Here is a 26,225-nt window from a genome sequence, read left to right as displayed (position 1 = left end):
AAGATTATGATAGTTGAGAGAATTGTTTTTGTGGCAGGTTAGTGTTCTATAAATAGATACTAATGTTAGCGTGCGTCTCCTCTAGGTTTTTACCACATACTCAAATGAAGACTATGACCGACGCAATGACGACGTGGATCCTGTGGCAGCCTCTGCTGAGTATGAGCTGGAGAAGCGTGTGGAGAAGATGGATGTCTTTCCAGTGGAGATGGAGAAAGGTAGTTTACTCCCACAGCTTGCCTCTTAGAATGAGATTAAATGATCTGTAGTATTTCATTTAAGGAGAAGCTCTCAGATCAGGACTGATGTTCTCTTCTTTCTTTGCTGCAGGTGATAATGGGCTAGGCATCAGCATCATAGGCATGGGGGTGGGAGCTGATCAGGGTCTGGAAAAACTCGGCATCTTTGTGAAGACCATCACGGAAGGAGGAGCAGCTGAGAGAGATGGCAGGTGAGACACAGTGTGATGGCTTGTGGGAGGATTGGGATTAGTTTTCACCTTTCATATCTTAATGGGATGGAGGTAATCCTCTCAGCAGTTGTTAACATATCACACTTTATACATGTGGATCCAAGGCTCTGATATGTTTAATACCTTGTTGGGCTTAAACTGATTCCAGACACACAGCTGTATTTGACACAGCAGGAAAAACATGCTCACGCGTACCAGGGAATTCGGATTACAGCTTTGCTGCTTTTGTTTCAGGTTGTAGGGATAAACAACACAGGTGTCTGGGTCAGGGCCAGGGTTTGGAAGAGAAGAGTGATTTACCACATAGTCATGGAGTGATTGTGTAGGTGCTGGGCAAAAAAGGACACAACCACCCTGCATGCTTAAGGAATATAATGGGGCATAATGAGTGAGATATTTAATTATGGTTTACGTTAGGTATAAAACATAACAGGACACGGTGTTATAGGAGAATAATCAATGACCACCCCAAAGTATTTTCCTACAGCAGCATGTCCCAAAGTGACTCTTATACTACAGTAACTTATCAAAAAATTTTCCATTAATTAAAAAACATAGTGTCATACTTTTCAACAGTTTAGTTACATTTAATGTTGTGGGATGTCCGAGAATCAAGTTCGACATTCCCATGGCAGAAAACTTTACTGTTACAAAGCTCTGACACTGGAGACTCCTTCTGTAAATGTTAAACTAGCATCTCCTTATCGAAATCTTCACCAAATTTCATTCTCAACATTAAATTGATATAATATTTTATATAGTATATTGCAATATATTTATAGTATATAATATATAAACAAACAATATCACTTAATAACAGTATTCTGTGACATATTAGGAGTTTCTTTAGTAAGTACCTATGTAATGAGCTGGGTAATGTTAAGCTGTGCTTTTTTCACCCCAACAGAGTGACCCTGACATCAAGAAGAAGCATTTTGTATCACCCTAGATGGATTTATTTTGTTATAATGACTGGCCGGATCTGGATTATTTCACTTAATTCATGGCTTTGTTCCAATGAAATCATTAATTTTTTATGACTGGGCACAGTATCCAAATATTATATTGGTAAAACATAGCAGATATTTACAGTTTTGAATGGAAAACATTGAGGCTTTAAAAATTTAACAGATTTCATCCAAACACCAACCTCTGCAATCAGAATTAGCCACCCCACTGGAATTTTAACAGCCAATTGAAAAATCACATTTTGAGTGTTGGAAACCTTATTAATGCTTACACAAACATTGTACTGTAAATTTGTGTACTTTTATCCATATTACACAATGGATGTGTTTAATGATGGTGGTTTTTATTCAGGATCCAGGTAAACGATCAGATTGTAGAAGTCGACGGCATCAGTCTGGTGGGAGTGACACAGCTCTTTGCTGCTACAGTCCTGAAGAACACAAAGGGAACAGTTCGGTGAGTGCTGAACTTGTTCTTCCATGAGACCGCATCAGACACCGTAGTGTGAGCTCTAAGCTTGACCCACACATGCAGGGAATATCATGTGTAACACAGTAACTGCCTGGGAGACAGACAGGTGGGGCTAGCAGAGACACTTTTAATTCTGATTATCTTGTATAATTATAGTTTACCTTAACAGAATTGCTGGGCTGTTCAGCCATCCCCGCGCTCCCTCAGTAATCCGTAGAGCTCAGCTTGGTATGTTAATGGTTGACCACAGGCAAATGAGGGACACACACATACAGTCTAGCTAACTTTAATGAACAAGGCAGCCTTGTTTGCACCATTACATCATGCTAAGGCTACAATCACTCTCCAGCATCATAGACATGAACAAGCACATATACCCCCCCAACCTCCACAGGCACGTGCAGAGGCGGTAACATTACCTGAGGGCCACTATACACCTTGTAGTGATAAGTAGGTCAAACCCACCTACTTCCTTCCTGCTAACCTATCAGTCATGCCATGTGCAGCTTCCTGATTGGTCGGGAGAAACCGGGGACCCAAAGTGAGGTGGCCCGGCTGATCAGTGAGACGCTGGAGCAGGAGAGACACCAGCAGCAACAGAGACTGGAGGATCCATATGAGCAGTCCACAGAGGAGGTGTGTCAGTAGGCTTGGAGTTTAAATTAAACAGACAGAAATCAGTAGCTTGTTTCACCTAATAGCCACTTTAGGTAGTACAGGCAAATCATACTAACAGATGTAACATTGGTTCTTCCTGCTGCTAACGATAATATTGTCTTTATCTCACTGATTAGGGTTATTAAGGTTACTTTTACTCTTGAACTTATAAATTTTTTAACACTGAATATCTAAAAGTCTTTATGTTTAGATGAATGTGTTCGTTGCCTGGTAGTATTCAATCAGAATGGGAGAGCAAGTCTTTTGCATGCTGTGATATATTTGAATGGGGAGTGACTGGTTGAGGTGAAGTTGGTTTCTGTTGGGTGAATATGTCTGTACAGAGATGGCTCTTTGCACTGTAGTCATGTGGAATATGCAAAGCACAAGGGCAGGAATGTATGCTGTTATTTTTCCTTGAGTTCAGATGATTACACTAAAGCTCACTGTGCTCAGATAAGCTACTCTTGCATACATTTCTCCTCTGTACAGTTTTTATCTGAAGCCTGATAGATTCACATAGGAATAGAAAGTGAGGAAAGCTTTGACTCTTTTCTTTTTAAATATTTGGAATACTTGATCAGATTGTGTGTATCCTAGTAAAAAGTATGTAAACCTACATATAGTGACAGGAAATTATCAGTAAGCTACTAATTGAGTCTGTAGGCCTTTGAAATATTCAGTGTTTACCACTGGGAATTATGCATTTCCTGCTATGTGCTCTTCCCTTGTCATTGCTTTGGGGAGTGAATCACTCGCTGACGTCGCTGTGTGCTTGTTTCAGGACGAACACTACGAGGAGGACGAAGGAGAGGAAGACGGGATTGTAAGCTCGAGTTTTGGCAGGAGGTCTGTGGAGCTGTATGATTTACCAGAGAATGAAAGGATGTTCTTGCCATCAAATATGGATACCGCACAGCTCAGCTTCAAATTTAAAGAGGTAATCAAGAGAACAAAACCAGCCATTAACAAAGCCAAATCTAGTACATATAACATTTATGACATTACTTATAATGTTAAGGTCACCCTATGATATTCTTTATATTATGTTTTATTTAATAGTTAAGCTTGTCTGCATATTCAATTTAAATGCACACTGAACCATCCTGAAATGTGAGTTTTTTCCTAATATTCAATTTTCAGTAAGCTTTCTTTATCATCCAGCTCCAGATAAAACACAGTATAGCCGAGGCCGAAGTCGATCAACTCAAAGAAAAGGTACTGTAGATCTGTGAAATTGTTACTATTGCTTATCACTTACACTTAAAAATCCATGTGCTTGTAAAGTACATGCATGATATCTCACAATAAAGATTAGTTTGGCATTTAGTTTGTTTTGAATTCAGAGGCATGATTTGCATTTCGAGCTATAGGATTATGCACATTCTTGGTAGCACCTGTTTGAAATGCTTAATACGAGCTGGACATATCTTGGAGTTCAGGGGGCGTGGGAGTATTCTGAAACATGTAATGGATGTAACTGCATTTTACACTTTGTAATAATATACGAATGGTTGCCGTTTAGCTGAAGGAGTCTGAGAAGGAGCGAACAGCATGGGAGGAACGGCAGGAACAGCTGGAGAAATGTATTGAGGAGAACTCGGAAAGAATCAACTACATGGAGAAGAACTGGCTGGATGCTCAGGCTCTCTGCAAAGCTCTTAATGAGCAACTCACGGACTCTCAGAACCAGTTTGAAGCTTTGGACAAGAAATACAGCAAAGCAAAGAAACTGCTCAAGGAGTACCAGCAAAAGTAAGTAGGGTTCACCAGGTTTCAACAGAGATATATATGAAGGAATTTGCTTTCAGATGGTTTGTGACATTTCAATTATTCTGTTCTGCAGAGAATCAGACTTTGTGAAGAAGGAGGAGGAACTGAAGAAGATTCTGGAGGAGAAGGAAAGCTTTTACAAAGCCCAGTTAGAGAACTTACAGAAGAGGGTAATAGATAGATAGATGCAGTCGTCGTCCCCCCCCCCCCCCCCCCCCCCACTACACACACACACACACACACACACACACATCTTCTCTCAACTGTTTTCTCTCCAAATCTTATCCTCTCTAATTTTTTAATTTATTTATTTTTTTGTAGGTTGAGGCTCTGGAGTCCTGTACCAAGCCTCAGGACTCTACAGCAGAAAACCGCACTGAAGGGTCTACGGGTTTAGACAGTAAACCTGCAGACTCACTTCTACTAGGTATACACAAATTTGCCACTGTTTCGTCAAATATCAGTATCTGCCATTTTTACTGCATTAGTTGTTAATCAGCATGTTAGTAAAAAAAAAAAAAAAAAACTTTTGGTTTCCAGTGCAAAAGAGAATTCAAAACATAATTTCCTAAATTTACTTGTCCCAAATATGAGAAGAAAAAGGCTTGTGTGCATCTTTAAACTGGCTGGACTTGTAATTGAAAAGTTTAAAAGAATGTCTTCACTGCTCAGTAGCAGAGCTTAGTCCACTATGAAAATGTGGCTGGAATTAAGATAATGATACGGTATTAACAGACTGAAGTACTTGATGCATAAATTACTTGTGTTTTTGTGGTTGCATTTCAAATAAGTCAGTCAGCAGAAATTGGAAGAATTTGGAAATAGAATTTCATATTTGAAACATCAGCACTACTTTTAATATGCTGTATATTATTAAGTATATTAAGTATAAAGTATATATTAAATCTTGCATAGTACACAGAGCTGGTATGGATCAGTTGCTAATCATGGTGTGTTATCTGCAGGGCCTCTTTGAGTCTTACTGAGTCTTACTGCACATACATTTTTTAAACTAAGATTGTAGCAAGACTACAGTCAAACAAGTTCAGTGCTGTACATTGACCAGTAATTTATTATTATTAGTCATTATGGTGGTATTATTCTTTTTTCTTTTTGTAAAGCCTGCATTTTGGATGATCTTTGCTGCCACAGAAAGGGATGTGGTAATGGACTTAAGTTGCATCATACAATAACTGTAGCACCAAAAACCACCTTTGGACTACCAGCTGATGCAGTTAACATCTTTAAAGATGTTATAGTTCAACTGAGGCAGTAATTCTGTTGCACAAACAAACAGTATCTGTGAAGTGCTGTAATATACTGTAAGTAACTGTGCTGTCTGTATTTCACAATGTACTTTTCAGATACCGACTGGAGTGAAGTTGTGCCCGAGACTAAGCTTTTGGACACTAGTGCCCATCGGGCCAAAGGCCTGCTAGCCCAAAAGTCCAAACGGCAGCCCCCATCTCGCAGTAAGCTCAGAGAGACTAGCAACTCGCCAGCATGCCTTCCTCAGGTCTGCAACATATGACCTAATAAATATGACTCGAATGCTATAAAGCAATACCATGCATGAATGGCAGAATATTAAATTATGAAATACAGAACACATTATTTTACAGTGTGTTCTGATACAGCTTTTGTCCTATCTCTCTAGGGTGAAAAGGAGGAGTCTCAGGGTCCTCCACATCGTAGGCGGTCACTACAGGATAGTATGTCCCTGCCAGTGCCCATCTCTCCGCCAGCTAATGGCCAGAAGGAGGAACCTGGCACTGCCCGGCCTCTGGGCACTTCCAGAAGCAGCATGGAGCTCTCCGTCCCTCAGTCTTCCCCTGGAACCAGTACAGAGAACCCCTCCATTTCCACAACAAAAGATTCTTCCCCCTCTGGCTTTCTCCGAAATGTCAAGAAGAGAGAGTCCAAAGGAAAAGGCAAAGAGGTTAAAGGTAACGTGATGCATATAAAATAGGTGTGTGATTTTGAGCCAGCGTGAACTAGTGTTTGCAATACTGTCCAATGTATTCCATTAAAAAAAAAAAAAAAAAAGTGGTAAAATTGTACACTTTTAAAGGTTACGCTTATAACTTTGTGTGACAAGTGCCAAACCTATCTAATTCACACATGTATCATTAAACACATCTTTATTATTTATATTTGTATTATAGAAGACCCCAGTGATGGAGCAGGAAAATCTAAAAGGCGATTCCCTGATTTTGGGTAAGTTGAGTCACTTTCCAACAGTCTCTTATGTAATCAGCAATGGGTAATGGATTTCCTGTGAATCTGTACTCTGCTCTTCTCTAGTGGTCTCAGGAAATCTGGTGGGAAAGGCAAGAAACATGACAAAGAAGCAATGAGAGCATCATTGGACAGCAGGTAAACACCAGCCTTATATCTGCATCATATCAAACCACTTTTTTTTTTTAAAGATTTTTTTTATGCTTTTGAACTGCTGAACATATAGGAAAATGCAATTCATTCCAAAGCCTAACTCCCCCGAAATCCTCTCTGAATCCTATACAGAATGCATGCATTCACAGCTAAATCTGTATGGTTGTTGTTGTTGTTATTATTATTATTATTATTATTATTATTGTTGAATTTTTTCCTAATGTAATATATTCACCGTAATCTTTTTTCACAATTTGCTTTCTCTTCTCATGTCCAGAGGCTCAGCGGAGCTGCTGGAAGAGTCAGGGCCAAACATCTCGCCCTCAGAGTCCTTGGCGTCCATCCCAACGTGCATGCCTTTCTCTTGGTTCGGTGATAAGGACAAAGAGAGAGACCGAGAGCCTTCATCTTCTACCAGCAGTCTTCCTCAAACTGCAGCAGAACCCAGTGAACAGCAGGACGGCAAGAACAAGGTGCAGGCAAATTCTTCTGCTGTCCTTCACTGATTTTACTACAATGAGCTTTGTTAGGCTAGGACAGTCTAGTATGGGGTTGTTTAGTATAAAGCATATGTGAATATATCACACTAACACTATTACTGCCATTGTAGCTAATTGTCCACCCAAACCTGACATGCTATCACTTGTCCCAGATCCTTATTTTCATAAAGGCTTTGTAGTAATTAATATATTGCATTAATTTTCTTATAATGATAAAATTGGGATTTTAGCTTGGCTTTGATTTGATGAAGGAAAGCAAAACCCATCTTTAGCAGTAGAGCTGTATCTTTAGATCTGTACCTGTACTGTGCTCATTGCCCCGTATTCAAGTAGTTGTTTACTTCTACACAACATACAAGTACAAAAGGATGTGCACTCATAAGTCTGCACTGGCTATAGAGATGCTACTAGTCAGCTTTTATGTAGAAGTAAATGGTTATTTGAATAATGAGGAAATCTCATTGGACTTTAATAGTAAAAGTAAATGATATTTGTGTATTGCAATAACACAGAATACACTAAATTGAAGAAAAATGCAATATTCAATAACTTGTTAAATAATATGATGTATGAGAATGCTATAAGTGTGTAAAATCAATTTAAATTAAATTAATATATTTAAAAGCTGAAAATGACATAACCAACATACATGTTTCATGTCCTTTTGGGGAAAAGAAAGCATTCTCTGCTACCTGTGTCACCCTAAAACTTTGACTTATCGTAACTTTTTGAAGTATAAAAATCATTCAGTTTTCTCAAGCCCTTGCGATATGCATATTGCAATATTTACATCTGCAATATTTTGATAATTTCAATATATTGTGCAGCCCTATCAGATATTATGGCAAGTTATAGCAAGACTTTTTTCAGTTAACTAGCTTTGTGATGGGTTTCCTTATTTGGGCTTTAAATAGTTCTGTAGGGACTATTAGTCTGTATTACCTAGTTCCAAATTATCTCCTACTCCATACACTATTAAAGTCCTCATCATTATACATGTACGTGTGTATAGTACAATGACGTTCTTCACTTGGAAGGAAGCTTTGACCCCTTGGGTCACCATGCAATATCATCCCCCTGGGATTTTTCCAGTTAATGCTATCTTCTAAATATAGTTAAAAAGTTTAATATTTATAATGGAATGTGAGATTGGTAGCTCTGTGTTTTATCCCTGACCACCCCAGCCTCCAGTTTGCTTCATAGCCAAAATAGGAAACACTATTTCCACATTTCTGGCAGTATGTGACCAAGGTCATCAAATGTGTCAAACATCACTAATGAGAGGGAATGATGAGGAGGAAGCAGATTAGAGGAAAGAAAAAGAGGAGATGGGTGAGAAGAAAAAGAGTGATAAAGGGATAGAGAGTCTGAGAGATGATAAGAGGCAAAGAGAAAGTAGAGGCTGAAAGAGAAGGAGGCCAGTTGGCAGCAGTTAGGATGGCTAGATGAAAGCAAGAGACAGACCCACAATCAGCCATGTTAAACCCCTCAGCTCAGATTCAAGGCCTGAGATCAAGCCCCTGAAATCTATGACTCTGGGAACATGTTTTCTTGCTTTTCAAAAATATATGGGAAACTGTCTGGCCATGATTATAGCAGTACTGTCACTGACCAACATCCCTTTTTCCAAACAGACAAATCTTTCCTGGTCCTCTCTGTTCAGTCGATCTTTAGATTTGGTACAGTATATTTCACCTTGACTTCTAGATGAGATTCATTAACTTCTAGCTCCAAGCTAACAACATAGTCACATTAGATGAGTATTTATTATTCCCTACTCATACAGTTAGAATGGCGGTAGTAGTTTGTGTTGGGTTTTAATTAGTGCATGCTACTAAGGGCTATGTTATCCTTTAGTTCATACCTGAACTTGCTTGAATGTCCAGTAAAATCTGGTTACCAGCATGTCTACTCTTTACATTGCAGTGATCCTAAGTGGGCTTCAACACTTTTTAATGGTTTTCACTATCAAGAACATGTCTGTGCTCTTATCATGAGTTGCAATGTGTTAGCATTTGTGTGAGTTTTAGTTGTAGTGTTAGAGTAGTTGTAGATTTGTTGATAGAACCAAGAGAACTTTTAGTTGTGCATGCTGGTTGGTCTCGCTGAACATTGCCCTCTGTGGACAGCACTGGTTGCACAGATTCTTGAAAATGATCTTAGCAGAACAGAAAATACACTTGTGAAATATTCCATTACTCTTTTCATGAGTTGAGTGTAAATTTGACTTGTATATGTGACTCAAGTCTGGAAGTTCTGTCTGCTCTGTTTTGCAGTACATCAGCGGGGCCAGCTTGTTTTTATAGTCTGGGTATTTTCACTTCTGTGTCACGCTGAGTCAGTGTTGAAATCAGTCCCACACTGAGTGAAAAACACCTGCTATTTTTGCATTTAAATCATTAGCCTAGCCATTATATTTGTGTGTTGTGTTTTCCCCACTCGTTCCAGAGCATGTCAGTGCTAGATGATTCAAAACCGGGCAGTCCGAGTTCAGAGTTAGCAGGGCTTGTGGCAGAGCCCAACCTGTCAGGCCGAGCTCACACTTTAACCTTCTCTTCCAGTGAGGTGAGTGGCGTGCTGTGACCCCCACGCTAAATGCTGTGTGTTTCTGTTGTCTCAGGCCTGTCACACAAAATTACTGTCAAGGTCAACAGTCGTCTTCAGAGGGGATGTTGCTCCCCATAATGACTTCTGCCTGTGGATGTTTTTTAAATTACAAATGAAGTGTGATGCTGCATGTGTGATCTGTAGGGCTGGATCAACATACCTTGTGTTATTTATTTTAAAGTGACCTGATGTGCAGTGAGAATCTGTCTGGTTGCTGTTGCACATTGCCTTTAAATATTTATTTTATATTGATTGATTTATGGCTTTCAAGTTGTTTTTAACTTTCATGTGTCCATGTTGCTAAATGTTGCATGCCATGGAGGCTTGAAATATTTGAAGTAGGTGTGCATGATTAATTTAAAAAAAAAAAAAGAAGTTTTGTTTGCACCAAGATGCACCAAATAGAGAGAAAATCTTTTCATGCTGCAGCTGCAGTGCTATTGTGCATTGTTTTGTGATCATCAGGAAGTGTTTAATTTTGGATCTATTTTTTGGCACGTGTGGCTAATATGCTCACTATTCTTACTGTAATGGAGAAAATTGTAAAATTATCACTATACTTTTAGGAAAAAAGGGTTCCTCAGAGGTTTTTTTTTTTTGGATGATTAATGGTTATAGGTTTCTAACGGAAACCTAGATGGAACCTCTTTTCCTAAGAGTGTAGCTGAAATTGCAAAGCCATGTTAATTTTGTGTGTGTGTGTGTGGACACACATGTTTATCCCTGTAGATGCTGGATAATGAGCCTGGCTCAGCGGGGAAAGACTACCAGTGGCAGAATCGTCCAGTCTCTGAGTGGACAACTCAGCAAGTGTGCCATTGGCTGATGGGCATGAACATGGACCAGTACACTCCTGAGTTTACTATGCAGGGTGTTGATGGACTGCAGCTGATGAATCTGGACAGTGACAGACTAAAAGTGGGTGAATGCTTAAAAGTGCAATAAATTAAATAACTAAAACACACTGTTATGAAATGGCTGAGATGCATCGAAGCCATTGTAAAATCCACAATATATGCATACCTGTGACCACATCACAATAATTGAATTTGTATTGAACCAAAAACCTTTTACACTTAAGAAATTGTTCTGTCTGTATAATACCCTAATCTTTGCCCATTATGTTGCTTAGCAAGGGAAGCTTACTGTTAAAAGACTACATACATCGTGGAAGGATTGTTTGTGAATATTATTAACAAATTATTTACGGAACAACAAATTTCATCATATAAATTTTGTACTGTTTCATAAAACAATAAGCTACCTGAGTGCGTGTTAGAGATTTTATCATAGGTAAGCAGGTTTAATTATTCTGCTCAGGGAGAGCTTGTTGCTTTAGTTTAAAATTTCTGTAGATTTTGGTAGATTTTATTGTATCTGTCTTTCTGGTTCAGGTGCTTGGAGTCTCTAGCCAAACTGACCGTGCCATGATTAAGAAAAAGCTGAAGGACATGAAAAAAGCCCAGGAGAAACTGGAAAAACAGCGTGAGAAACGTGACAAAGAAGCTAGACGAAGCGGGAGACTGCCAGGCAACAATGACTCTATCTGCTGAAGCCACCTTAATCTCTTTCTAGGTTTCTCGCTCTCTCTTCCTCTTTGTTTCTACTTCTCTGAAGCATTGACACACTCTGGTTTGTGTCAAGCAGGCAGCTGACGGCCCTTTGCTGTTTAATTCTATAGTTATGTGCAGGTGACACATGTTAATGCAGTCAATATGTAAAATCAATCCATCATTAATTAGTAGGAACTAATGTGCAGAGCAGGTATATATTAGGTCTGTACCTCTTGCCTGACCCTAATGCAAAAGAAATACCGTTCATAACAGAAAAATAGCAGATTTAATAATTACTACACTGTAAAATTTTTCACCTGATGCCTTAAACCTAAAGGGCAGTGCAGAGTATGCACCATGTACATTTCCTAAACAGGACTCTTAAAACATGCTGACAAAACTGAGACCTCTCTAGGGCCATAGAGCATTGATTAGAGAAATGTATTACAGCCAGTGTGGACCATCTAGATGATAGTGAATTCTCTGTGCTACCTTTAGCAGACTTTTTATTGTATTTTATGTGCACAACAAAAGAATATTTCTTGACTCTTAAGAGAACAAGATACACATACACATGCCTTTAATTTTGGAAAGAATAATGTTTTTAAAACATCTTTGTATCTATTTTTAATAGTACAACTGTCTCCTGTCCCCCTGTATAAACCTTCTTTGCTGGAACTTTGTACAGTCCTTGAGTGAAAGCACTATATTTGTCTTTTAAGAGGCAAATGGTGACATGGTTTTTAAATGTACAAATGAGATATTTTATACACTTATTAACTTCAGACGAAAAACATTATTGATTAAACTTTTGGACACATTTTCTACTGAGTAGAATAGCTCATAGTGTAAGACCTTTTTGCAATTTATAAACAGTAAAAAAGTGAAATTCTTTAGATGTTGCTGCAGTTTGACTGCATTGGTTATGGTAATACTCTTTCTATCTATTCCAGGTCTTAAAGGTTATCACTGATCATCAAAGCAGGGTATGGAGTTGAGTTAAAAGACTTAAAAATTTCAGGTGATTTAAAAAAAAAAATGGAGAATGCTAAAAGTTTTGATGTAGTGTGATCATTCATAACTTCTTGTTGTATTTCATGTTTATCCCACCTACTACAACCTCCTGAATATTAGTTGTACAATTGGCTAAGCCCCAATAGAGTTCCTATATAAATGGATTTTAATTGTTTCAATACAGGACTTTGTCAGACCATAAGGAAAACCTAATATCCAGTTATTTCTCTGGTACGAGAGTACAAGCTGCACCAATAAATTTATTTTCACTTTTTTTGTGTGCGTGTTTGTGTGTTAGTATGTTTTTAGCAGTCAGTAAAGTTACATACATCATAGAGTAATTAGCTACTTCGATCATTACACCAGTCAGCAATAGACAGTGAAGGCTACAAATACTCATGTCTGTAAGTTAATGTCACTAATTTTGTAACACTTATGAGCTTATTATTAACAAGTATGTTTGTAAAGAATTACAAAAAAAATGCTGCAAAATGTTTAAAAAAAAAAAGAAAAGAAAAAAAAAATGTCAAAACATATGGACTGGCAATCACTGTAACACCCAATGCCTAATCAAAAGGCATCCAAACACTGACAACCAATTAGACTAATACAGGATCTCCCACTGAGCTTTGAGACTAGATACTTAATAGCCCACTCAATATAATTTACAATACAATAATTTCAATGCAAGTGAAAATCAAACACTTTCATTCATACTTTATAGAAATTATCATTGTACATTCCAAGTAATATAATCTCAACGTGCATTATGTGCTCTGCCTTTTGTGCATTATGTGCTCTGCCTTTCGTGCATTATGTGCTCTGCCTTTCGTGCAGAGCCACTACATGCTGCGGAAGGTGCTCATGTCTTTGGGTTCTTTGCTCGGCACACTCCAGTCATCTGCCTCATGGATGGTCTTGTAATGTTTCCATGCTGATTTGTTATATACCGGGAGTCTTTCAATGGACTCTGTAGAAAGTGCCTTTAAGAAGAAGAGTATGACTTTTAATCTCCACTTACTGACAAGAATACAAGTATGCATTTCTTAATGTTAATGTTTTCAATGTTTTTCCCAAGAACACTATGTAATATTTAATATGTTTATTCTCTTACCCTGATGTATATAACAGCATCTGTGCCATGGCCCTCCATTGAGTAGAGCTGCAGTTCCCCCTGGAAGTACCGGGCATACAGTCTGGAGATGGGCAGACCGTAGCCATAACCAGCCTAAGGGCAGATTTGTGTGATTTAATGTAACGCTTACATGCACTTAAATGAAACAGCCAAAGCACATTTCCAGTCAGTCAACAGGACAGTGACAGATTAAACTGACCAGTGGTGCAGCACGGGATGTGTCCATTTGAGGCCTCGGGGCAGTGGAGTATGTGTATGTGAACAACCTGTCGATCTTCCTGAGTGGTACCCCTCCACCAAGATCACTGACCTAAAAGAGCAAGGAAATTATACATTTCAATTACCAGATATTTGAACTATTAGAAATCAAAAATCCTGCATTATATATATATATATATATATATCCCAAACTTCGAACGTCCCACAGAGCACCATAAAATCCATTATTATCACTAGAGGAGGCCTTCCACCAAAAGCCATTGACCAGGTAAGAAGGGCTAATGCTCTCCTTACCTGAGTCATTTTAATGTTATGGTCTATTTTGTGTAGACTCAAGACATATAATCCCAAATAAGTCCATTCCTGTTCCAGGTTGTAACAGTACAAAATATTGAAAAATTCAAGGAGGTGAATACATATGCATGTAACATTATGATAGATAGAACCTAATGGTACAGATCAGTGTGAGATGCTGCACTGTGTGTGTGTGTGTGTATATATATGTGTGTGTGTGTGTGTGTGTGTATATATATATATATATATATATATATATATATATATATATATACACACATACCTTCACAGTGAGATCTTCTTCACCTAGGACAATCTTAACATGAATTGGAGGGTACTCCATAGCATCACCATACAGCTCCATGGTGGCCCGCATGGCATTCTGAAGGATTCACAGGGCATATTATTAGATCAGAACCCTTTAAATGGCACAGAGGACAAGCATACTGACCTCAAAGACACAGTGTAGGCTTTCAGTTATTGCCCTTTGCTTATTTTTGTTTGACTTAAAATTAAGCTCAACATGAATGTCTTTAATTGCTGCATAATGAACCAGTAACTGCAAAGAGTACCTTGAATAATTCAAATACCATGTGATACAAATGAGATGGCACGTAAACCACAGTTACGGGCTTGTTGGGTTCTTTACCTGCACAGAGAATTTTAGAAAGAAAGTGTTTGCTTTATCCAAGTCAAGCTCTCGTTATAAGGCAGATGGTAAAACAGATTTCTGCCCTACCATTGAATTCTTCTAGCTTTAATTCTGGCGAGTTCATGTAGTATCGGTCACATAAGTCTCGAGCATTTTCATATGCATCTGGAGGGGAAAAAAAACACTTTTTTTAATTAAAGTGATGATTTTTTTTAAACCTTAACAGCTAAACAGGGCATGGATGATGTCACTATCACATACAGCAGACTTAGTCCATTGTCATGCTGTCATATCCTCTGAGGCTCCTACCTTTAATCACATCAGTGACACGACAGGAAGGATCAATACTGCCTATTTGTTTAGGATGAGCTGGATTCACCTGCACCTTCCCTCCAAACAGCAGCGCTGCAATGAACACAGTCGAACAAAAAAAGGGTTAAACAAACCTTGAAGAAAAACTTTATACTGAAGCGAATCTGTTTTAGGTGTACCTATGTGTAAAGAAATTTTATAAAGCTGCATAATCTAATGCTGTGGGAAATTGGGAACTACTAAGATGATAATGACAATGCTGACAGAGGATCTTACTGTGCTGGTTGAGGAGCATTCTGATGGAAATTCTGCTCATGTAAAAGCGGTCCAGGAAGTACTGCATGTTCTGGCTGGTTATAGGGTCAGTACCATACGCCTCCTTGTACTCCACCACTCCCTGTGCCATTGTGGGCACCACATCATTATGCCTGCTAAGGATCTTGATCACTGCAGCTGTGAAACTAGAAGTATAATGAAATGTTCAGACATAAAGTTAGGAAACAGACACACACAACACACACACACACACAAAAAAAAAAAAACTCATTCAAATACTTACTCAGAAATGACTTTTTCACTGTTTGCATTTTTCTCCTTGAACTCTAGTATATCTAGGAGACTTTGAATGTACCTGCAAACAAAAAGCACATATGATGCACAAAGAATAAACACAACAGTGCATGCTGTTTTAGGAAAATAATCAATGACAGGGTTGTGTGATGTTACTACTCTGAAGTGTTTTTCCCTATTACAGCAAATTACTGTGTTTTATTCCTCTTATACCACAATAATTTGCCAAAGATTTCTATGAATTAAAAACGACACCTACTTTTAATGTTTATAGTTACATTTATGTTACTATAGACATTTATTACAATAAACAGTTAGTTCCTGTCACCATTTGCATTATAATAGATATAAAGAGTTATTAATAAGTCTAACAAAGTTATTAAGTCAAAAGAAAGCAGCTGGTCATGTTATCTAGAAACTAGAAAGCACAAAGCTCTCTGCCGTGAATGCTGTGCATGACTCCTAACTGAAAACCTCACCATGTGAACAAGTGACTATAGAAATTGTAATATATTAGAACAAGCTCATTAATATAAACCTTGCAGCTGAACTACTGTCCAAGCCACACTGTTATGGAAAATTAATCAACACCTGACCAATCAGAATAGACCATTCAAGAGCACTGGGGTATAATGAAATATATTCCTTTTGGGAGTTTGACAATATACTAGTGGTATGCAGTAATAAATAAAATAATGCAGTGGTTTTCTCTCTACACTTCTGTTGCAAACCTGTACAAAACATCCCTGGCATGATGGCATTATGCGTCAAGATACCTGCAAGTTGCCACATGTTTTCATGTCACAGATCAGTGGATTGCAATGAAAAATATGTCAAACCAAATCTGATACTGATCCAGCTTTTCAGAGCAACATGTTGCCCTGACACACAGTGTTGTACAGGTAGTGTATTCTGCAAGACTGGGTTAAGCGGCTATTGATTCTCTTATCCTACACAGGGTCGCGGGGAGCCTGGCGCCTATCCCAGAGGACTCGGGGGACACCGACCCATCGCAGGGCACAATCACACACACCCATTCACACACTATGGACAATTTGGAAATACCAATCAGCCTACAATGCATGTCTTTGGACTGGGAGAGGAAAACGGAGTACCCAGAGGAAAGCCCTGAAGCACAGGGAGAACATGCAAGGTGGGGATCAAACCCACAACCCTGGAAGTGCGAGGCAACAGTGCTGATTAAGCGATGATCATACAGTGAATTGCTCATAGCACTCCACCCCTGGTTCCCATTAAGGGTGTGTGGTGTACAGTGCATTTGTGTGTGTACATGAGGAAGTGTGCACTCACCAGCTCTGCACCAGGCGCACTGAAGGCGTCCTGAGTAAGTTATCAGGCAGCAGGTTAATCTCCTTCATAATGTTGGCCAATCTGACTGGCAGCTCCCCTCTCAGGAACATGAACGAGGTCTTCTCACACCCATTTTCCGAACCTGGAGAGAAAAAAACACACAAAACTTGTAGACAGTTTGTGGTGTTTGAGGGTATGTTCTGAGAGACAGTAGTTAAGCAGAATCTTACCAAAATCTATGAACTGTTTCATAGAGAGTGGAGAGGGGGAAAACCTGGAGTAGTGATCAACGAGCTTCCCGATGGATGCGCTGCTCATTAAAGCCCTCAAAATCCTCATTTTCTCAGTTCTGGTTTCTCAAACTACGATTTATTTGCTATTTTATCAGCTATGTCAGCGTTTAGTACATGCTATTCCCTACACCACACACACACACACACTCACACTACTCGGAGTTAGCTTGTATCTCAGCAATCCGCACAGGTTAGCGTTCTATGCTACAGGCTCTAACCTGAACTTCTACCTCACTTTTAACTACGTGTTTTAATTACGTGTTTGTTTTTGAATATAACTGCCTGTATGATATGTGAGGAGCCTTTACATCCTAGCTATGAGAGCACTGTTCGGCGTGTTAGCCGGGAACAGCTGTCAGTACACATGACTCGAGCTAAACAAGCCAAACACTGACCACTCAAGAGCTGAAGTGCGCCTCCCACCACCTGCTAAAAACCTGTGTACTTTATCTCCTACCAGTAAACGCTGTACATCTCCAGTAACGCAGAGAAATGTCCACAACAGGTCTGGAAAAGTCAACAGAGAAATCCAGTTTCAGTATAAGCCTGCGTCAAAGGCATTCTCACTGCATACTAACGCACTAGAGAGTCTGCATCACCCGCCGCCTCGAGTATGACTGTGGCTTACTCTTTAGTACGCTAGTAGGCAGCGCTGCGTCATCACACGGTCAGTCCCGTCAAGTGCCTGAAAACAAAACCATCCGCATACACTAAAACATACAGCACTAAATACTTTACATATATTTATCTTCTAAAAATGTGCACAAATGTTATGCACATCAGTAAATAAGATGTTTGGGTGGTTGATTAAAAAGTCAAAATATGTTAAAAACACATTACACCGTTTTTAAAAGCGACAAACGAAATGAGCACAAAGTTTGAGCACTCATTGATTATCATGATACATGTGTTTTATTTACACGGTAATGGATGCCACTACACTTTATTATTATTAGTAGTAGTAGTAGTAGTAGTATTGTTGTTGTTGTTGTTGTTGTTTCAGCAAATCAAACCTGCATTCAGTCAAAACATGCTTTATGAATTTTCAACTTTTTCTCATTTCCATTTCCTCTTTCCTCTTCTTAACAGTAAGATTAAAAATGACAGCTAACATTTAAATAAACAAATAAGTAAATTAAATAAATTTGTATAGATGGATAGAGAAACTTGCTCCTGAGGGTTTATGGACAGTCTCCACAGTCACCAGCAGGGGGAGCTGGTTGAACACTAAACACTCACAGTCTCACAGCCTTCACATGAGCCTCCGAGATGCGTTTAACAACTTCTTTAAAAACTCCACTCAAACTATAACCTTCTTAGGTTGTCCCTCCGGAGAATCATTAAAACTAATATGAGGAACCTTAAATCAGATTATTTCCCTATCAGAAAAAGTTCGTATAATATAATATAATATAATATAATATAATATAATATAATATAATAATCCTTAATTATCCAAGGAAACCCTAAAGAGCCCTTGAATAAACATTTTTTCCTGTTCAGAAGTGTGTTCAGGAGCGCCACCTACAGTCCTTACTCTAAACCGTCTCTGATTCAAAACATCTCGTAGATAGATAGATAGATAGATAGATAGATAGATAGATAGAGATACTTTATTGATCCCATGAGGGAAATTCTTGTGTTACAGCAGCATGGTCAGTAGCAAGATACTCATGATTATTAGCTAAGACAGTCATAAACAGGCAGAGCCACGAAGTAAGCTCCAACTTAATTACATAAATAAAATAAAATAAAATAAAGAAAAATGCAATATTAAGTATAATAAACAGACTTTGTAGTTAGTAGTATTACACAGTTTTTGTTGTGCTGTATAATAATTCATCTTCACAATCTTTGTTTTTTAGTTCTTATTTTTTTTTACTTTTATTTCATTTAAATGCATTTATTATTATTATTATTATTATTATTATTATTATTATTATTATTATCAAATTAATTAATTAATTTATTGTTGTTGCTGTATATCTATCTACTTGTATATCCACACACACACACACTACCTCCTTGTAGCACGTCATTTTAATACAGTTGAAAATCATCGGCTCCTGTTATTTTTACTTGTATTTAATTATTATTATTATTATTATTATTATTATTATTGTTGTTGTTGTTGTTGTTGTTGTTGTTGTTGCTGTTAATAATAATAATAATAATAATAATAATAATAATAATAGTTGAGATATCTATCTATCTATCTATCTATCTATCTATCTATGTAGTTGCATATTGTAACGCGTTATTGTAACACGGTTTTGAACCTTCTCGGATCCCGTTATTCATCATCGCTCCTCTAGTACCCGGAAGCTGTTCTGTGGACGGTGCCAACAATAACAACGGTTTCTGCAGATAAATCAAAGAAGCTCAGCTAACGGGTCAGTCTCTGTCTGTTATAACTGCATCGTAAAAAAAAAATCATCAAATTATCTTTACACCACTGCTACTTATTGCCCGGGTCTCTCTGTGTATTGTTACTGTGTAAGTAGATTTTATGTACCATCCCGATGAATGACAGGTTTGTTAGCTAGCGTTAGCTAAACAATCAGCAGTGTAGCCAGTAGTGAGCGTAGAAGCTAGTGGTGAGGTGTGATTAGTCAGATAGAGCGCGATTTCATTGCCAAGCTGGATATATTTGCTGTGTCTTAGAAGTATAATTAAATCTCTGAAACAGCTGAAGCAGTTGAATTGCGCCACGCCGCCAGGTGTGTTACTGCTGTTCTAGTGGTCACTTGACTTTGCTAACTCGGTGCCGCCCAAGCTAGTGAGTTAGCTATGGACTTTAATATCCAGTGAGCTGAAGATGCAGATTTCTTAGGACATGCTGGAAGAACTGCATGGAAATTGTGCCACAAACATGTCTTTTTTTTATTAGCAATTAGCAAATATTAAGTATTAGCCAACACAGTAAGTGCTGTAGCTTCTGACACTTAGCTATAGCAGGTTAGCTTCATGACAGTAAAGGAGCCACAGAAGGGCTGTGTGCTTAGAGTGGATCATATGTGCTCAAGGTTTTGTTTTGTTTTTTTAATTGTTTATTTTAGTTTGTTTTGGGCTACTAACTTTCTAATCACATGTGATTACCTTTAGTATTATTAACAATAAAATATGTAATATAAGTATATATAAGTAATAAAGGATCTCATACATAAGTAATAAATGATTTCTAATCACATTGAGGTTATTCTTAGTATTATTAGTAATAGTGGCAGTGATCCGTAGTCTAAACCGAAAGAAATTTGCTTTATGGTTGTTGGAAAGAGCTGTTTTTGGAGACAAATCAGAGCTTAGTCAATGGCTCAGACTGTATCTGCTGTTAATCTGTGTCTAAACTTCCACCTCGTAGTGCATGAAGAACAGTGCTTTCTTTATGTTCTTAATCTCCCATACAATCACGAGTTGCAGTGTGATCTGAAGAAAAATGAAGAAAATCTGAAGAAAACCACGCTGTTGTTGTGCAATGTGTGAAATATAGGAATAAAACCCCAGCAGCTCTTCTTCTTTGTATAAAGAAGTTTAGAATGTTTTGCTTAATAATACTGTTTTATGTAGAAAAGAAAATGGGACTTTGTTACACCTGGGTCACTCAAGAGCAGATGTGAGGGGATAGGCGGTTTTAAGGGTTGAGTGCTGTTTGCATGGGATTAAAGATTAAAAAAAAAATCCTCTGCTTCATCTTAAGTAGAGAAGAAAAATATTCAGGCCATTTCTCTTGTGTTGTCTCTACAGTGTGAATCTCTGACCAGGGTTGAACTCCTTCCTGGATAATAAGACTTCAGTATATGGTTGTTATAGAGAGCCACAGCTGTGTATATTTTCCTGAATATCACTCTTTGAATGGTATGGTAATATCATTAGCTGGTTGAATTACTGTAACCTATGTGCAGAAAGAGATTTGTGAGCGTTTTTGCTCTTCACACACGTCTACAGAAATGTTGGGTGAGTGTTCGGTTCACGTAATAACTTCACGAATGTTTTCTGTTCTGCAGCATCATGTCGGATAAGAGTGAGCTGAAGGCGGAGTTAGAGAGAAAGAAGCAGCGCCTCGCACAAATAAGGGAAGAAAAGAAGAGAAAAGAGGAAGAACGCAAGAAAAAAGAGGTGAGAACATATCTCCAACGCACAGTTTATTCATTTGTTGGTATTAGCACACAGAAAAAACAAGTCGTTGTATTGTTATTCTGCTTTTGCGCATGTGAAATTTGCACTAAACTCCATCACCTTGCACATCTTATGCGCAATAACTGAATTTCAAAGCAAACACATAATAGCATAAAAAGTGTGTAATAGAAAAGTAATGGTGTGCATTCAGTTTATCATTCTCGAGGGCATGTGAGATGTTACACCATGTGATTTTTTCTTTTGGCCCACAGAGCTTTAAATAGTAAATGTGGGCGATGTGGCACAAATGTATCACAAAGGACTAAGGACATTGTACCAAAATATAATATTACGCTTTACTAAAAAAGAGACAGTAAAACAGTGTTATTATGTGTAGCATGAAAAATTGGTCTCAGTGAACTCTTGTGTGCAAAAATAAATAAATTTTAATTATTCACACAAAAAGGGGGAGAAATGACACATTTAGTACAAAAATAGATTTTAATGACTAATTGGCTGCTTGTTATTGTGAGTCATAAAGTCATTCAGTTAGAAACATACTGACCATATCTGCAATATTCTCAGAACAATGGTGATATCAGTAGCATATTGCCATGTTGTCCAGACCTGAGTGAATGTGTGTTTTTACATCAAGTGGCTCTTGTTTGTCAAAGTTGTATAAAAATGTCTGTACAAACTATGCAGTGTATGAAATGATCCAGGATTTGAGTATAATTGATGACTCAGGTTTGGCTGTTTTAAACAAAATTCACCCACTAGTGCAGTATTTTGGGGTGAGACGTTGGTGCAGTGGGTAACTTTGCCACCTCACAGGCGTCCCCGGTTCAATCCTGAGCTTTGGTTTCCTCTGGCTTCTCTGGTTTCCTTCCACTTCCCAAAAACATGCTGATTGGCTGTGCTAAATTGCCCTTAGCTGTGAATGAGTGTGTGAATGTATGTGTACATGGTTTCTTGCCATGGACTGGCCTTCCATCCAGGGTGTATTCCTGCCTCGTGACCTCGTTTTCCTGGGATCCACCGTGACTCTGACCAGGAAAAAGTGGTTACTGAAGATGAATGAATGGACTGACTATTGTGACTAAAGGCGGTCATGTTTATAGAAGGATACGTTTAAAAAAAAAAAAAAAAACACTACTATTATATGCATAGTTCCTTATACATGGATGACAGTAAGCTAAACCTCAGTTTGGCCTCTGCGGTTAAGAGGGTAACGAACCTGTGTTTGGTGTTTTCTTCCTGTGGAATAGATGCTATCACAGGTTCTTAAGGTTCTTTTTTGGTGGATCATCTTTCACAACTCTGTCTGAAGGTCAGAAGTGCTTAGTGCAACCTCATAAATATAAATACCAGTTTAGATAACATTTTTTTCAAAAGCCTTTATTTATTTATTTATTTATTTATTTATTTTTTGCAAAATTATACATCTTTCTGGTAGATAGTGGAAAAATAATACTCTTAGTTTTCATCTCTTTGTATTTTCCCCACCTACCCAGGTTACACTCAGCAAACATTCTTCTTAAGCTTTTGTCTATTTCTGTGACCAGTACATTTGAAGTAAGCATTATACAACTTATTCTCACTGGCAGTTAGGATTGGGTGCTCACAGCAGGGATTTCCATTGATTGTGTAATGTGTGTATTTGTGTAATGAATACTGGGTATTGTAGTGACTGAACGTGGATGAACCTAAACACCCTAACAACGCAAACAATGCAAAACTGTAAATTCTTCCATATGCATGAAATACGCAATGACAAGATGCCACATAAATTTGAATCCCTGGCTTTATGCGTAAAATTGTTAATTTCATCTATTTTATAATTTTATGCTCAGCTTTACATGTTTTTTGAACAAACTATATGATACATAGTGCCTTGCGTAAGTATTCACCCCATTGAACTTTTCCACATTTTGGTGTGTTAGTACCGAAAATTGAAATGGACTTTTACTATGTGATTTACATATGTCTGACATTTAAATGTGAAGTACATTTTTATTATGCAAAAAAACTACTAATTAATTAATGTACAAATATTTTTGTTAATTAAAATAAACAGTAGACATGTGCTGGTCGCGTAATTTTTAGAACTTCCTTTGGCTGCAATTACAGCTGCAAGTTTTCTGTCTCCATCAGCTTTGCACATCTGAATCATCATATTTTTGCCCATTCCTCTTAGCAAAATTGCTCAAGCTCTAATGGAGACTGTTGATGAAAAGCAATATTTAAATTTTCCCTTAGATACACAATCCTGATTGAGGTCTGGGCTGTGACTAGGACGTTCTATCACGTTCAGGTTCTTGGTTTTGAACCACTCTGTTATAGCTTTGGCAGTATGCTTAGGGTTGTTGCCCTGTTACAAGGAGAACCTCCACACCAGTCTCAAGTCTCTTGGAGACTGGAGCAGGTTTTTTTAAAGCATACATCTGTGTGTGTCTGTCAGGCGGAGCAGCTGAAAGAACCTGCTGTGGTGCAGGATGACTCTGATCTGGAGAAGAAGAGGAGAGAGGCTGAAGCACTGCTTCAGAGCATGGGAATTGCACCAGATGTGCACGCAGGTAGGTCCCACTTCACATTCTCTTCTTACTTCATCAGTGCTCTACCCCCACGGCCACAGTTCTCTGGATTCGTTGGTCACCTGGGCCTTGTATTTATACATGGATTACTTGGATGGATTGGATCGAAAGCCTGGATTTTTTTCCATTTCTCTAAGCTGCTGTTGGACTTGTCGCCATCAAAACAAGCCTATAAGCACAAACCTGCTCAGGAGCGAGCTTGATCAGATCAAACAAGAAGCTTGTCCCAGCTGTGACTACCTCATTCATTTGTGACCAACCCACTGAAATAGTCACAATATTAATAAGAAAGACATTTGTGAAAAGTGAAAGTTTCTTTGGCAAAAACTGACAGTGCATTATTTTAGTAGATAGTATGTATTGCTCTTCTGCTTGGGTAAGGTCTGTGGCCCAAGCAGAAGAGCAATACAGAACACAGGTCATTATCAAAAATATTACCTAATATTACTTATTATGATAATATTGGGATTTTGCTGATAGGATCAAACTATTGCTATATCTGTCAATTCGGATGATTTAAATGTCTGAGGGAAAACATGTTGTCTGCAGCTTTAAGATTGGCAAAAATAAATTGTGTTGTGTTTCATAATATATGTGTCCTTTTCGCCTGTTTTGTATCCTGTAAAAACCTTAATATTCTGCAGTCTATCTTTGGAGCAGAGCAACAAAACATCTAACTTATCTTCCCTTGTCTGTGCTTTAGAGATAAAGCCATGAATGTCTTCGTTGGCAAAACATCAACAGAGATTTAAATTAAGAAAATGAAACTGCATGTTGTATAGTGAAGTTGCTCTGATAAACAAGAATTCAGTAAGGATCTCTGCTGCTAATGCTAGGGATTATATCTACAGTTGACTTGTGACCGGCTTACTGTATTTTTTTATGCTGTAAGGACGTAATGTGTACACGACACGTGTTCTGTATATCTGATCACGCCCCCTTTCCCTCTTCAAAGCCACAGGTGAGACTGTTGTCGTTCAGCGATAGTTAGGGGACACGATCTCACACGCCTACCTAGTTCTATTCATAACTATATTTTGTTACTTTAAGTAAGACATAATAATATATAAAACCTTCTTATAGTTTGTTTTTCATGTTCTCATAACCTCGCTACAGGCTATGACATAGGGAATGAAAATTAAATTAAATGAACCCCGGTGAGATGCATGAGTTGGCCAGTGAATAATACTGAGTGAGAAGAATTTCCGGCATTTCATTAGTCAGTTGTTGTTTTGTGGATCAAGAGTTTAAGTGACAACACGTCTGCCCTTTCAAATCAACGCAACAGCGTGCAGTGAAACCCATGATTCAATTAAACCCAGCTATTTTAATCAACTACGCACATGCGCTCAGAGTACATTAACCTGTTTTGGAACGATCACAATCAGATCAGGCTTACGTCAACTTATCTTGTGTTTGTTAAGTGACTTATGAAGAGCACAGCGCTGTACATGTTCCACACAAACACATCCAAATGCTGGAGATGTCCATGGATAAATCGGTAAACTAGGGGTTTAGCCAGCGTCATACAGACAACATAATCTCTAATTTCCCCTTGGGATCAAAAAAAGTGTTATCTTCTAAACATAAACTAACCTCATTATCAGCTAAATTCACAAGTTTCAAACTTCAGGATTTTCAGATAGTCTTATTAAAGAGCTATTAAATTATTGTGTCTTTAAAACATCCATTGTTGCAAACAAAACAAAAGCAGTCGAGCCTCTTTAAAGAGGGCATGTGCCTTAAAAACTGTCAGCAGTAATCCCATTAAAGGCGTTTCCTCTTTCTGATGGTGATTAGTCCAGGCATGTAGTTATTGTTCGCTAGATTTCGCACAGCAGACACAAGGGGGCAGAAGTACTCCAGGCTACACTGTGAGGGTGAAGGCTCTGTGTTAGATGTCCATTTATCAGCAGTCTAAGCTGGTGAGCTGCTGGTAGTAACTACAGTATAAACTGACAATTAAACATTTCATTTTTTTTAATCACTTCCTGAATTTTAAGCAGTAAAACATGTTTTTTTCTAATATGATTCAGAAACATTCAAAATATCATTTATTTATTCACATCACTCTATCTGGTTCTGTACATTTGACTTGTGTGTGAAAATATCGACAGATAGAATGAACTGAAGTGCATAAATAACTGATCATTTCACGGTTTCTGAATCATATGAGAAATAGTTGTAAAGCTTTATATACACACATTTATGATTATGAATGATACATTCACAGTTCAATTATGCATAAAAGCATAAATGGGAAAAATATTTCTGTACTATTCACAACCACTTGAAATATAATGTATTATTGCACTTCACTTC

The 26,225-nt window shown here is 38.0% G+C and overlaps 3 protein-coding genes across 8 annotated transcripts in view; 2 read left to right on the top strand and 1 right to left on the bottom strand.

Annotated features, from left to right (window-relative positions):
- ppp1r9ala (protein phosphatase 1 regulatory subunit 9A-like A) overlaps nt 1-12,681 on the top strand; it is a 33,172-nt gene extending 20,491 nt beyond the window's left edge. For 2 of the 4 annotated variants that reach the window (XM_034304897.2, XM_026912996.3), the window contains exons 3-20: nt 86-218; nt 331-451; nt 1,793-1,897; nt 2,419-2,548; nt 3,354-3,509; nt 3,734-3,787; nt 4,095-4,324; nt 4,416-4,512; nt 4,664-4,769; nt 5,707-5,858; nt 6,000-6,288; nt 6,508-6,559; nt 6,647-6,718; nt 7,011-7,206; nt 8,868-8,912; nt 9,682-9,798; nt 10,570-10,758; nt 11,235-12,681. In XM_034304897.2, the coding sequence (XP_034160788.1) occupies nt 86-218; nt 331-451; nt 1,793-1,897; nt 2,419-2,548; nt 3,354-3,509; nt 3,734-3,787; nt 4,095-4,324; nt 4,416-4,512; nt 4,664-4,769; nt 5,707-5,858; nt 6,000-6,288; nt 6,508-6,559; nt 6,647-6,718; nt 7,011-7,206; nt 8,868-8,912; nt 9,682-9,798; nt 10,570-10,758; nt 11,235-11,393 (2,403 nt within the window). In that variant the 3' untranslated portion in view covers nt 11,394-12,681. The remainder of the gene's footprint in view (nt 1-85; nt 219-330; nt 452-1,792; nt 1,898-2,418; nt 2,549-3,353; nt 3,510-3,733; nt 3,788-4,094; nt 4,325-4,415; nt 4,513-4,663; nt 4,770-5,706; nt 5,859-5,999; nt 6,289-6,507; nt 6,560-6,646; nt 6,719-7,010; nt 7,207-8,867; nt 8,913-9,681; nt 9,799-10,569; nt 10,759-11,234) is intronic. The other 2 variants (XM_026912997.3, XM_026912998.3) reach the window with 2 other exon arrangements.
- On the bottom strand, nt 12,650-17,819 carry pdk1 (pyruvate dehydrogenase kinase, isozyme 1). The gene is made up of 11 exons (XM_026912999.3): nt 17,131-17,819; nt 16,901-17,042; nt 15,579-15,650; nt 15,296-15,480; nt 15,017-15,112; nt 14,795-14,872; nt 14,628-14,704; nt 14,339-14,437; nt 13,742-13,852; nt 13,522-13,635; nt 12,650-13,390 (listed from the first exon to the last, which is right to left on the bottom strand). The coding sequence occupies exons 1-11, from the start codon at nt 17,237-17,239 to the stop codon at nt 13,250-13,252; spliced, it is 1,224 nt and encodes a 407-aa protein (XP_026768800.2). The 5' UTR covers nt 17,240-17,819; the 3' UTR covers nt 12,650-13,249.
- A 1,642-nt stretch (nt 17,820-19,461) lies between these two features.
- Nucleotides 19,462-26,225, top strand: part of dync1i2a (dynein, cytoplasmic 1, intermediate chain 2a) — a 33,179-nt gene continuing 26,415 nt past the window's right edge. For 2 of the 3 annotated variants that reach the window (XM_026913164.3, XM_026913162.3), the window contains exons 1-3: nt 19,462-19,586; nt 21,198-21,309; nt 23,771-23,885. In XM_026913164.3, the coding sequence (XP_026768965.1) occupies nt 21,202-21,309; nt 23,771-23,885 (223 nt within the window). In that variant the 5' untranslated portion in view covers nt 19,462-19,586; nt 21,198-21,201. Of the gene's footprint in view, nt 19,690-21,197; nt 21,310-23,770; nt 23,886-26,225 lie in introns of all 3 variants that reach the window. The other variant, XM_026913163.3, reaches the window with a different exon arrangement.

This window comes from Pangasianodon hypophthalmus, chromosome 5 (assembly GCF_027358585.1).
Source record: "Pangasianodon hypophthalmus isolate fPanHyp1 chromosome 5, fPanHyp1.pri, whole genome shotgun sequence".
NCBI lineage: Eukaryota > Metazoa > Chordata > Actinopteri > Siluriformes > Pangasiidae > Pangasianodon > Pangasianodon hypophthalmus.
The sequence above is the reverse complement of the archived record's forward strand: the minus strand, read 5'-3'. Positions and strand labels throughout refer to the sequence as shown.

Excerpts from the sequence above, each read along its gene's own strand:
- pdk1 (XM_026912999.3), bottom strand. The coding sequence starts at position 17,239 with ATGAGGATTTTGAGGGCTTTAATGAGCAGCGCATCCATCGGGAAGCTC. Across the intron at positions 15,651-16,900 it reads GTGCGCCTGGTGCAGAGCTG|GTACATTCAAAGTCTCCTAG; the intron begins GTGAGTGCACAC and ends TTTTGTTTGCAG. Across the intron at positions 13,853-14,338 it reads AAGAAGATCTCACTGTGAAG|GTCAGTGATCTTGGTGGAGG; the intron begins GTATGTGTGTAT and ends TTGCTCTTTTAG.